Genomic DNA, 14,019 nt, shown 5'->3' with positions numbered 1-14,019 from the left:
AGCAATAGCCAAATGGGAACCCAAGTGTTGGTTTATTAATGGCTGGGCAACCACTCAAATGTGGGGCTTCTTCAGTGTGATATGCTGGCCCGTGAGGCCAAGGCCTGGAAGGCTGAGTGAGGCTACCCATTCACATTTTCCTAGAATTAGAGGCAGTAGAGGACCTGGAACAGGCTTCTAATTGGTCACATAAACAAGTGACTGGGCTTAAGAACAGACGTTGAGCTGGGTCTCTGCCAAAGAGCCAGGCCTCGTCCAGGTCAGATTACTGCCTGAGAGAAGATAGTCCAAGTGTGACCCCTGAGCATGACACCAGGCAGGGGAAGAGTGACAGAAGGCATGCCAAGCATGGGCAATGACTTAAAGGCACAGTAACCCACCCAGTATGAAGCAGCAGAAGGTGGCTGATCTCTGTGGACTGGCTTCCATGGAATGAGGCACATATTTGATCTAAAGGTAGCAAGACCATCCCCAGGCCCACCCTAACAATAACAACAAAATCAGTAAGAAAAAAACAAACTCATACCATATGGGGCTTTAAATGGGATTAAGTAAGATTATGTGTCTAAAGTACCCAGCATGTACACATTGTACAAGCACCAATGACCACTATCCCTTGTAAGAAGAAGCAATTTTTCATTAAGTAAGTATTGTCATCAAGGCCATTGCATAGATGAGGGATGGAAGGCTCAGAGACATGAATTCTGGTCTGGTATAAAAACCACCACCAACAAGGACATGACAAACAAGCAAAAAAAGCAACTAGAATTTTACCTTGTTTTAAATTTAGAAAAAACATTTTCTCTAAGGCTCTATTAATGAGAGAAAATAATCAGTCTATTTCCTGGAACTCCAAAAATTACCTTAAGCTTTTGTAGCAGGTGAACTCAGGACTGGACTTGAAGGATGAGGAACATGCTAGTGACAATTTACATCTAATGCCATTAGCCATAGATAACATTTGGAAGCATCACTACCTCTTACATTTTCCATGTAGTATGACTTCATGCAGTGATCTCAAAATATATCAACAACTGTGACATACATACAAAATTCAGAGATAAAGTAGTTATACTTTAGACTGGACAAGGTCTTGTAGTAAAACAATTTGATAAAGTCCTTATCTCTTTACATTGACTATGAGGAAGCACTCAGAGAAGTTCTACAAATTTGACTTTACTGGAGATTGGGGTTTTTTGTTTAGTATGCCAGTAGTAAACATTCTGTATTGCTCAGTTTTTTGATTAGCAGAGGTAAAGAAGCAAGTTAATCTAGAGTAGCTGAATAAACAATGTATTTTATTTTATTTTTTTAAAAGATCATTTATTTATTTATTTGAGAGAGAGAGAGAGCACAAGCAGGAGGGACAGAGGGAGAGAGAATCTCAAGCAGACTCCATGCTGAGCACAGAGCCTAACGCGGGCTTGATCTCCCCATCCTGGGATCATGACCTGAGCTGAAACCAAGAGTTGGATGCTTAACTGACTATGCCATTCAGGTGCCTCAAAAAACAATGTATTTTAGATTTAAATGTTTGCTCCATATTTTCTCCAAATTGAAGCTTATTTTATTCTTGAACATATATTCAAATTTCTATTCATATTTTCCTTTGAAGAGTTATATCCATCTGGATTGTCTAGGTAATATCCAGTGATGACTCTAAATCTCAGGGGCTTGAAACAAGGTCATAATTTTCGCTCATGCTACATACATCATCATGGGATACTTGGCTCCTCTTGATCCTCATTCACAGACCCGGGCCAAGAGAATTTCCATCTCTGTGCTTCCATGATTGCAGAAGCAGGGAGGAAAGAACATGGCAAAGTAAGCATTACCCTTTATTACTTCTATTCAAAAGTGAGACATGTCATTTTTCCTCACATTTCATTGTCTGATGAAAGTCACATGTCCATGACTGACTTCAAAGAGGTCAAAGCAGTGCACTCCTACCATTTGATCAACAGGCGGCGAGCCAGAAAATACTTGTGAAATCACTGCTGACCACTAGAAGAGGTGTCTTATTATTCCTATTTCCTATCAAGGTCACAAAAGTAGTGTGTGGCAGAGGGCAATTATGAACCAAAGTCAGCATGAAGACTTATGTGACTTACATAATATTTTGCTATAGTGTAAGAGTATGTAAAAATAAGAAAATCGCCCTCTAACTTACATTCAACCTACTAAAAGTAAGTGAGACCACCAAACGCTATTTCGCATGAGGGACAAAACAAGTATGTTTGCTTTTGTGAAGGACTAAAAAGTAAGGTCTTGGAAGGAATGAGAGTGAGGGGAATAGAAAGAGGATACATGGAGAGGGTATAGAAGAGGTATTTAAGTGAACTGCCAAAAAATATCGCCCTTTGCCACATATAGGTCTCTGCTCTAGCATTATTTTAGAATATTGATAAGAAAAGTTGTTTATTTGTTTTTTTCCCCACTGTAGGAGAATATCAATATTGATGAAGCCTCCAGATGCCTGGTGAAACATATACTTGCAAATGAGTGCGACCTAATGGAGTCCATTGAGCCGGACATCGTGAAGCCCCATCTCACGTCGCCCAAGATTGTCAGCTGCTCCAGCTGTGCCAAATCCTAGGAGGCTTCTTTGCTGGCCTCTGACAGAAATAATCCCATTATCTCATGTCTCAATTCTTACCAATTTGAGTAAATGTCGGGATAGGGATACACATGCGGCAAGCCAAAGTTCTATGCCGGTACCTTTCCTAGAAGAGAGAAAAATAGCAAAATTTCTTTTTTATGTTTTTCCCAGCATCAGCACAGTGTTTACAGGCTTGTTAAATATTTAGTCTGTTACAGAATTCTGTCTTGTAGCCAACCACGATTCTGCAGGGCCAGCATCGGCCCTGTTACTTGCTTCTTGGAATCAGCCAAGGCCTCAGGTCTTAAAGAGAAAGGGGAGAGGAACAGACTAGCTGTCAAGTTAAGCGCTGGCTTTCACTTTGCCCCTAGTGCCTTTGTCCAGATTTCAATACATCCTCTGCTGGGCTGACAGGCCTATTAAGTAGAAACAGTTTTTTTCTCCAGAGTTGACCTCCATTTTCAACAGACCGAAGAGTCGTCTCCAATTTAGCCCGTCAGAGTCACGTACGCTGGTTTCCTCTGCTTTTGTGGCTTTTATTGTCAGTCGCCATGCCCTAAATGCTGGTTTAACTGAAAACTGTATGAAAATACCTGCCTCCATATGTGCCTTTCTTTTAGCTTTCTCTGACTCAAGCTGTGGGGCTCTTCTGTTCATGTAATATATATTATATATATTTTCACAAGTGGAAAATAAAACATTAAAAGATGCTGTTTCCCTATTTCTGAAAAGGCTGTAAGTGTCTTAGTGTTGTGATTTTTTTCTTTGTGTATCCATGGTTCTCAAGACCCATTTCTAAAATGTTGTTTCAGAAAGGGGATGAGAAACACACACTTAAAGGAACTTATGAGCACTATTATACTGACATGAGTCTTTGTATTGTTCATATCAGCATTTAGGCCAAGCAGTATATCTATATTTTCTTGGTTAAGCAGAGGAATATATTCTCTTATCTTCTGATCAAGAAAGGTTCCACACCCATCGACATGGAAAGAAATAACTAAAATATGCATGGTAACATTTTGGTTTATACAATGGCTATGGTGCTGATATGCTGTGGGTAGCTACTACTTTGTAATGGCATTGAATGGCAGCATTGAGGGGCATCTGGGTGGCTCAGTGGGATAAGTGTCTGACTCTTGATTTCAGCTCAGGTCATGATCTTAGGGTCATGAGATAGAGCCCTGCATTGGGCTCCTCACTGAGTGTGGAGTCTGCTTGGGCCCTGTTTTTCAAAAAAAAAAAAAAAAAAGAATGGCAGCACTGATATTCATAATATATTACAGGAGCTTATCTTTTGTAATATGTTTTTAAATGTCCTGTCCATATATTATCTTGGCATTCACTGTTTCTAAAAGCACCAACCACTCGGCTTCTTGTTATAAGTGTTTGTGATCCACTGCCTGAGGGCATTCTCTGGCCTCTGGAGTACTTGACACATGAGGCAGGCAGGTGAGAAATTCCAGGAGTTAATGTCTCCAGGAGCAGCTCTCAACCAATGATAGCAGGATTGGGGGATGAGTACCCTAGGTTCCTTGTCCCTCCGGAACAACATTCTGAGGCATGGTTTATGAAGTTTCACAGAAGTCCTCAGTGGGTTTAAGCCCCTGGTCTCACAGGGGAAATCTTCCAGCTGACTCATCCTGTACAGCCTTCCTTTTTTTTTTTCCTCACTTCCTCTACTGGTCCTTCCTAGGTTCACTTCCCAAACTACTTTCACTCAAGTCCTTGTTTCAAGGTCTTATGGGAGAACCCAAACCCAGCCTAAGTTAGCTGGGACAAAGATGGCCTAAGAAGCAGATTCTCAACACCAGCTTCTCGAACCAAATCATTCAGCACCCAAGTGGTAGCAAGGACCCCATTGCTGGTAAACAATGAGGTGGAGCTAATCCCCAGCAAACTGCAGCGCCATAATTACTAAGACGTCATCAGGTGGATTAGGATAGAATATAGATGGAAAGAAAGTCTGTTGCTCTTGTGTTCGAAAGACATGAGATTGTAGAGTCAGTTAACTTCCAGAAACTCTGCAGGAGGAAACCTTATAGGCTTGAGTCAGCCAATACTCATCTCAGGATTTGGTGTAAAAGCGTGAAGATCTCCAAACAACAATCAAAATGATCTTCATTTCCTTCAGCTACAGAATAGAGAGGATGGATGCTGAAAATCAGGCCTAAGAGTTGATTCTAGGAGAAGCAGACTTTTAAAGGAGACTGACTTCACAAAGCTAGCAAGTCTCCTCCACTAAAATCAGAATTCTTGTAGGAAAGGAGTCAGACACTGAAATATAGAAGGGGATATTTGGACAGATGCTTTTAAGAGTCTTGACCCCAAAGATTCTTCTGAAACTGTGGTCCAGGAAGAAAAGGCCCTTACCCTTTCCTAGAGGAGAACAGCTTTTTGCCACATCAATATTCCACCTGAGTAGGATGTTTTATAAGGTGATGCTTTTCCTTCTCAAATTCTGCTCCCATCTGCCCTCATTGCTTCTAGACAAACAGCTAAGATCAAGTCTCAGTATAAACTGAGTAGAAAAGTAGCAAAGTTCTATGTTGCAGGATGAAATGGATTATTAATCAAATGAACTACAGAGCCTGGCTAATAAGTACTGGTAGGAATCTGGAGAATGTTCCTGATTTGGTCTTGAGATGCAATCAAGGAGGACAGAATGTAGCACCAGATGATAGATAATCTATTTCTTTGAGAGCACTCTCTAATGAGTTAATTTTTAATATTCTGGCAAGTGAACTTGGAGCTGATCCCAACACGCTACTAGAATAGCTCTTTGAAGCTGAAAAACAATGTTGGCCTGAAATAAATGATGTGGAGATGCCAGAACTACCTTGGCAAATTATCCGGGGAGAGTTCCAAGGTCTCAGAGAGGACGGCATATTATAATGTATTTATTTTGTGATGTCAGAGAAACTACCAGCTGATTATGTTCTCAGGAAAGCCCAAACACACTCCCTTCACTAAAACAGTAAGAAGCATCCCCACAAGAGGGATACCAGCATCAATGAGAAGCTCTGTGGTGACTCTGTACAGATTTGATGTTGTAAGTATGTTGCTGAGTTTCACTGGGAATGACACGGACATGGTTAAGATTCACTATGTGAGGCTCGATCTCACATCCCTGAGATCATGATCTGAGCCTAAATCCAGTTGGTGGCTTAACTGATGGAGCACTCTGGCACCCCAAGAGATTTTCATTTTTGATTGAGCTTCAACCACTAATAGTTCTTAAAACATCAAATCATCCAGGCAATACTTTTCATTACTGTTTAATCTCTTTTTTCTTTCTAAACATCCACTGAAATGTGATGTCTAATATGCATGATGAGATTAGAACTGCCTTCTAGCCCTAATCCCCCACAGAAAATTGTGATTTACACAGTCTTCAAAATAAGTATCCGTTGATTTATTGATTCCCTTACTCCCCCAACAATTATTTATTGAACGATGACTTTATTCCCAGCACTCGGCTAGACACTTTTCTGGAGATACAAATGACTAAGTTGTGGTCTCAGATCTTTTATTTTTATTTTTTTTGCAAGAAGATCCTATAATCTTTAAAATATGGAATGCTTCATGATTTTGCATGTCATTCGTGCACAGTGCCATGCTAATCTTCTCCGTATTGTTCCAATTTTAGGATATGTGCTGCCAAGTTTAGCCCGTGTCTCAGATCTTAAGGTAGGAACTCAAATATGCAAACAATTTACCATGTATCAGGAGAGAAGTCAAATGTCCAAACCAAAATTATATCTTCTAAAAACATAAGTTGTTTTTAAATGCAGGGACTGCAGCTCCAATTGTGTTTAGGGAAATAGAATGTATGTGCCTCCCATTCTCTTCCTAAAACACCGGGATTGTAGCCACACTAGACTGTTTCGTTCAGCTAGTGCTTCCTGCTGTTTACAATATTCTTTGCCTTTTTTTGGCCTGGAAATCCTACCCATTCTTCAAGGATTGGCATAATGGCACAGCCTTGTAGCCTTGTAGGTCTCTATAAGTAATTCAAATCTATTTCCACACTTGCTTAGCTCTTGATTATCATCACTCACATGCTACATTATAGTGATATATTAACTGTTATTTATAGAATACATACTATGGGACAGTCACTGATATGTACACTTTCCTTTATTATGTCATTTAATCCCCACGACAACCCTACATGGAATTACACATCTCCTCATTTTATATATGTAGAAATTGAAGAACATAGATACTGAGCAACTTGCCAAAACTCACACAGCTACAGACTGATAAGTCAAGGAGTCCAACCCTGGGAGCCTAATCACAATGTCCCTGCTCTTAACTGTGACGCTAAACTGTCTCCTCTTAGATTTCTGGACAGGGCAATGTTGTGAATGCAGAGCACAATAGTCAGCCCAGGAAATGCTAATAGAGCTTACCATATGCCAGACACTGCTAAGCACCTCTCTTACCTACTGGGAGAGGTGGTGTCCTTTTGTGATAATACATGAAAAACACTTAGCATAGTGCCTAAACCATAGTAAGTAATTGATACATGTGGTTATTATGATACTATTCTGTCTGTTTAGTTATTTATTAAATCCAATTAGTGGGAATAAAGCTCTCAGATAAAAATGGCAGATATTTTTGGAGGTATCAAAATTAGGACAATAATAAATCTATAGAGATAGAAAGAAGATTCATGGTTGCCCAGGCCTAAGGAGATTAGGCGTGACTGCTAAAGGGTATAGGTTTTCTTTTGGTGTGATGGTAATGATCTAAAATTGATAGTGGTGATGCTCACACAACATTGTGAATTTATTAAAATCCATTGAATGGTATACTTTAAATGGGTGAAATGTATCATATGCAAATAAGTAACAAAGTCGTGATAAGAAAAAAACTAGGACCATAGGAGAAAGCGGTATGTGGTTATCGTTTCCCCCAGTGCATGATCTTGACACTCCATGGAGAATTGTCCTGCTGTTCGTCCCCCGGGAGGAATCTCACGAGGTGCCCTTTACCACTGCTGGCATCTGCCCGGGTAGTCATCACATCTGAATTCATGACTTGGTCTCAGATATTGGAACTAGGGTTATACCTGGATTTGGATTCGGCTACATCTGAGCTGTTGGGGTCTGAAAATATCCTTTGTTTTCTGGGCTCCCTGGGCACAGAAAATTCCCCAACTTTAGAAAGGAGTGTAAGAAATCCCAACAAAAAGGTCAGAGGTGTTGATGGACTAAGCTTAAGTAACTCTCAAAGATGAGGGCAAAATAGGTCTGGGAAGTAGATACACACCATCTCACTTGATGACTCTGAAAATTTCCATTTCAACAAACCAACTTATTTCATTCAATTGTGTTGATTTTCAGAATATTAATCCCCAGGCCCAGGACTTAGTATATTTCTAAGTGCAATATACTCCTTGAAACTGTAATTAATGGTAGACGTAAGACTCTGGAATTCAAATTTCCAACTGGCCCAGATTATGTTAAATGTTCTATTAAAACAAAATGTTCTTACAAAAGGGCTTAAAGAAAGCATATGAAAGTATTTTTCCCAAATATGAAATATTGAAGCATTGTATTGCTTGTAATACAATACACTGTTTTCTGTTTTTTCTTGGACTGCACTTTTAAGAAGTTACTTTATACCAGATGTATTACATCCTCCAATTTGTATTCCCTGAACTCTTTAATCAAACAGCTATCAAGTGACTGCTCTGAACAAGTTGCTGCATTTGGTGTGTTTAAGTAGATCCCATGTCAAGGTCTCTACTAAAATGCATAGTGCTTATTATATGTTAGCTTCTTTCCTTCCTCTGTGATAGTTGTTGTCATGGAAACATGAAGACTAAAAGTCATGGGTCCATGCTCTTTAAGTTTTGCTATTTCCTTGGGGAGATGGGGATGGGTTAACAAGACAGGCAAAAGATATGGTTACAGATAAAAAAAAAAAAAAAGAAAGAAAGGTCGTTTTTGTCCACTACCTGACATTCTTCATTTTTATTTTATTATTAGAATAAATGTTAATAGTTATTTATTGCTCAGGTCTTATATCTTTTCTAAACAAAATGCCATTTCATCATCGTGATCTCCCTAGGGGGGCGAAGGGTGATTTCATGATTTATGGATAAGAAAACAGGATGATAGAGAACAATGGTCATATATCATATGATTCTGGATGGGACTTTTAGTCAGTGTATCTGCCCTTTTGGCCACAGTGGGCTAATCAGAGTACCTCATTCTTCCTGGCTAAAGTAACAGATCTAGGGGTATGCTCGTGATTCAGCTAAACCACTCAAAGTTCTCTCTTGTGCCTTCCCCTCCAAAGCTTTAAGAAAGGGTCCATAGGAAATGGTCATAATTTTCTCACACCATAGAACATGTGACAGGTGAGCACATGACAATATGGATAAAGAGTCAAGAATGAGAGAAAGGAGGGCAGGAAGAAATGAAAACCTGATCTGAGTCCCTTAGCCCAGCTGTGCCTGAATCCTGACTTAACCTTTAACTAGCGTGATGCAATAAATTCCTCTTTGGTTTCTTTGTTCCTCTGTTCAGGATAGGTTAAGTTGATATTCTGCCACTTGTAACTCAGATGCCCCCAACTAATATGGCCACATGGTCATTAAAAGTGGAGCTAGTGATGTTGAGCATCTTTTATGTATCTGTTGGTCATCTGTTTGTCTTCTTTAAAAAAATGTCAATTCAGGTCCTCTGCAATTTTTAAATTTGAATTATTTGTGTTTTTTGTGTGTTCAGGTGTATAAGTTCTTTATATATTTTGGATATTAACCCCTTATTGAATATATCATTTGCAAATATCTTTTCCCATTCAGTAGGCTGCCTTTTTGTTTTGTTGATGGCTTCCTTCACTGTGCAAAACTTTTTATTTTGATGTAATCCCAATAATTTAATTTTGCTTTTGTTTCCCTTAAGAAACAAATCTAGAAAAATGTTTCTATGGCTGATGACAAAGAAATTACTGCCTATGTGCCTTCTAGGATTTGTATAGTTTTAGGTCTCACATTTAGGTCTTTAATCTATTTTGAGTTTATTTTTGTGTATGGTGTAAGAAGATGGTCCAGTTTCATTTTTTTTGTGTGTAGCTGTCCAGTTTTCCCAACATCATTTGTTGAAGAGACTTTTTTCCATTGTATGTTTTTGCTTCCTTTGTTCTAGAATAATTGACTGTATAATCATGAGTTTATTTCTGGACTCTCTATTCTATTTTTGATCTAAGCGTCTATTCTTGTGCCAGTACTGTATTGTTTCAATTACTAAAGCTTTGTAGTATGTCTTGAAATCTGGGATTGTGATACCTCCAGCTTTGTTTTTCTTTCTTAAGATTGGTTAGGCTATTCATCACTAATTATCAGGGAAATGTAAATTAAAACCACAACAAGATACCACTTTACACCTCTCAGAATGGCTAAAATCAAAAACACAAGAAAAAACAAGTGTTGACAAGGTTGTAGAGAACAAGGAATCCTCATGCACTATTGGTAGGAATGCAAACTGACATAGCCACTGTGGAAAACAGCATGGAGTTTCCTCAAAAAAATTAAAAAAAGAATTACCAATTGATTCCAGTAATTCCACTACTGGGTATTTACCCAAAGAAAATGAAAACACTAATTTAAAAAGATATGTGCACCTCTATGTTTATTGCAGAATTACTTGCAATAGCCAAATTATGGAAGCAACCCAACTGTATATCAGTAGATGAATGGGTAAAGAAGATGAGGTATATATACATATATATAAACCTCATATATACAAAGAAGATGATATATATATATATATATATATAATGGAATATATTCAGCCACAAAAAAAGAGTGAAATCTTGACATTTGCAATGACAGGGATGGAATTAGAGAGTATAATGCTAAGCGAAAGAAGTCAGTCAGAGAAAGACAAATACCATATGATCTCATTCATATGTGGATTTAATAAAATAAATGAACAAAGAAAGGAAAAGAGAAGACAAACAAACAAACTAGACTCTTAAATCCAGGGAACAAAGTAGTGGTTGTCAGAGTGGAGGTGGGTGGGGGGATGGGTGCAAGAGAATATTAAGAGTGTACTTATCATGATGAGCACTGAGAAATGTACAGAATTGCTAAATCACACTGTATATCTGAAACTAATATAACACTATATGTTAATTATATTTGAATTAAAAAAAGGGAGTTAAGACTTGTACCCAGTGTTTCTGTGTACATGGTCCTCCTAGTCCATGTTCTTGACCATAATGTTTATTTACAATAACAACTCCCACTTAAATGGAAGACTCTGGTATTGGAAGCTTTACTTCAAGTATTCTTCTAGTAGGGAAATATGTAAAGACATAGTTGTTGGAAGAACAGGTGTTTTATGCTAATAATAACTAAACAGTCAGTTTCCCCAAAATAAATAGATAAATAGTGACAAGTGGTTTACAGAATAAAAATAAAACGCATAATTACTTTTGGGGACTAGGTGACATTGTGAAATTACAGTTGAGGAAGTTCTAACAGACACATCATACCACATGTTGTATTTAAATTAACATTTAAAAATTAATATAAAAATACTTTAACCAGATGGTGTTTGCCTATAAAAATCAGGAGGTAGTTGTTCTTAAAAGTCCGTAAAGTATGATCTGGGAATCTCTCTTTCAGAGAGAGAGAGAGAATATTGAGCGGGATCAAAAAAGGATGGAAAATAAAAGACTCGTAAAAACGTAATGTGGGGTCATAGAATCTCCCAAAAGAAGCGTAAGAAGGAATTTGAGAAATGCTTTAAATACTGATTAATTTGAACGGAAGTGATATTCAACTATAATCTTTGGCAAAAGAATCAAAGGGAGAGAACAAAACTTAAGCTACATTTAGAAATGCTTTATTTAGACATAAGTACACGAAGATCTACAGTGAGGCTATGGGGGACACAGCCACTTGAATATGACAAGAGAAGGAAATAATGCTCAATCACAGGTACTGAAAAATCCTCATAGTGGATTATTATTTAAAATACCATTTATTTGGTACCTATTTTTTTTGCCAAAGATGTACATATGCTACTTAATCTCCATAGCAACAGAGATATTTAGAGAGTCCTAATCAGAGAGATATTTAGAGACTCTCCAAAGGTCACACAGCCAGCAAGTGGCAGAGCAAGTCCTCAAACTCCAGACTAGCTTACTCAAAAAACTTTATTTTCAATATGCTTCTATGTGACCATATTTTATATGACTATAGGTTTAGATGGCACTGATTTTCAAGTTGTATATTTCGTGTATGTATCAGTTAAGGTTCGGTAGAGAAACAGACATTATACAGTAAATTGAGCAGTGAATATTTAACATAAGGAATTATTAACTAGCAAAAGCAAATTAATTATGAAGAGAGTTAGAAAGAATCCTACAGGAATAGCAGGTATAGGGAAAAGCCACTACTGTGGCTGAAGGAGAGCATCGAAAGAAGGAAAATGCTTGGCAGAGCCTGCCCACTTCCAACCTCTTGCCTGAGACCTACATCCAGACTTCGTTACAGAAGGTATTGCTGATGCTCACTGGATGGTGGAGGAGTTCACTTGGGTGCCTCATACCTTGGCTGATGAGCAGAAGACCACTTGCTGGGAAGTTGCTTAGTGGTGTGCTGCTGAAACTCACTGGAGGGTGTGCACGAGTAGGTCTCCGTCATCGCCAGTGCCTCTGGCAAGAAACCTGTCTTCTGGTAGGAAGGTGACATCTGGCAGCACTGGTTCCAGGAAAACAATCCCCTCCTTCCTATAGTATTTTTCTAGCACCCTGCACTGGCAAAGCCATTACACTGTGCCTGCTGGCAAAGGAGAAATGTTTATTGTGTCCAGCTGTAGAATCAATATGCCAGGAAAAGAGAGTGGATTTGGAACACAGAGGCAATAAGCTGATAACTGGTCAAGTGTATTAATTAGGATAAGTCATGATAATTGTGGAAATAACTACAAACCATTAATGACAACATAATGAAGGATCACTTCTATTTAAATTAAGTCATGATCTGGTCCCAGGTGACTCTGCAATGCTACCCTTCTACAAGCAGAAATTCAACTATTTTGGCTTCTTTCCTTGTGTGGCTCCACCACTTTGGAGTCCTCTGTTTCTAGATGTGCAATAGGGGAGAGAGAGAACATAAAAGATTGAGGAGCACACTCTAAAGCCAATCCTATAATTTGCCCAGGGTGAACTGACCAGAGCTTAGAACCTTCCACAGAGTTGTAAGAGTGGCTGGGAAATGTACTGCAGGAAAATGAAATGAATACTGTTCATTAACAGTAGGCTTGTCTCTCCTGGTATAGGGAAAAGCCCTATACCACTAGATTTCAAATGTTTGGCCTGTTATTGCTGTTTAAGTGAGTTGTTGTACCTCTGAGTCTTAAATAACTCAACTTTAATATAAAAATAATAAATTTGCCTCAAAGTAATGCTGTGGGATTTAAAAATTTTTTATATAAAGCACAAACAAAAGGACATACATAGGCATTCAGTAAATATGAAATACTTTAAATCAGTAATTTTCAAGAGTGAAGGAGGGAATGGGATATGTATGAAAATCTCAAAGCAGTGGTGACAACAGGGAAAATATTCAGTTTTATGGTTTTATATTTGGAAAACTATAATACCTAACATTTTTGTGATACAAATCTCAGATGATTTAAAAATCTTCTGTGGATGGGATATGTAGAAGTTAATTTCACAGGATGGATTTGCAATGGAGGGGCATGGCTGATGGGAGTAAAATGTAGAAGGTAGAAAGGTGCTAGGTGAAATGACATAACAGAATCTGCTGTGTGTTTGTGAGAGTAAAAGTGGGTGGGAAGAGAAGAGAGTGATGATTTAGTACTTACTAAAAGGTTGGCGTGCCTGGGTGGCTCACTCGGTTAAGCATCTGACTCTTGATCTCAGCTCCAGGTCTTGATCTCAAGGTCATGAGTTCAAGTCCCACGTTGGGCTCCATTCTGGGCATGTAGCCTACTTAAGAAAAAGGCAGCAGAGCATGGATTAAGGGAGGCTGAGATCCCCTGCTATAAATGCTTGTTAGGTATCTACAGTAGTCCCTGCCTTGTTGGCAGTTTCAGCTACTCCCAGTATGCCCTGGTTTGGAAGCAGATGATCCTCCTTCTAACAGTGGGATCAAGAGTAGCCTAACCCTGTTCCTTCCCATATGCCTATGTCACTCGCTTCACTTCATGCCATCACACGGGCATTTTATCATCTCATGTCATCACAAGAAGGGCGTGTCCTGTACAATAAGAAACTTTGGGTGAAAGTGCATTCACATAACTTTATTACAGTACATTATTATAATTGTTTTATTTTATTGTTAGTTGTTGTTAATCTCTTATTTAATTTATGAATTAAACTTTATCATTGGAATATATATATATATATATATATATATATATATATAT

At 38.4% G+C, this 14,019-nt stretch overlaps 1 protein-coding gene and 1 non-coding gene across 2 annotated transcripts in view; one reads left to right on the top strand and one right to left on the bottom strand.

The window, feature by feature from the left end:
• RAB38 (RAB38, member RAS oncogene family) overlaps window positions 1–3,318 on the top strand; it is a 51,950-nt gene extending 48,632 nt beyond the window's left edge. The window contains exon 3 of the mRNA XM_008704431.2: window positions 2,444–3,318. Within this exon, the coding sequence (XP_008702653.1) occupies window positions 2,444–2,596 (153 nt within the window). The 3' untranslated portion in view covers window positions 2,597–3,318. The remainder of the gene's footprint in view (window positions 1–2,443) is intronic.
• A 2,848-nt stretch (window positions 3,319–6,166) lies between these two features.
• On the bottom strand, window positions 6,167–6,272 carry LOC121102987. Its single transcript, XR_005835139.1, has one exon. It is a non-coding gene; the product is annotated as a U6 spliceosomal RNA (small nuclear RNA).
• Between the last annotated feature and the right edge of the window lie 7,747 nt (window positions 6,273–14,019).

Source organism: Ursus maritimus, unplaced genomic scaffold, assembly GCF_017311325.1.
Source record: "Ursus maritimus isolate PB19 unplaced genomic scaffold, ASM1731132v1 scaffold_16, whole genome shotgun sequence".
Lineage (NCBI taxonomy): Eukaryota > Metazoa > Chordata > Mammalia > Carnivora > Ursidae > Ursus > Ursus maritimus.
This window is presented reverse-complemented; position numbering and strand designations above follow the sequence as displayed.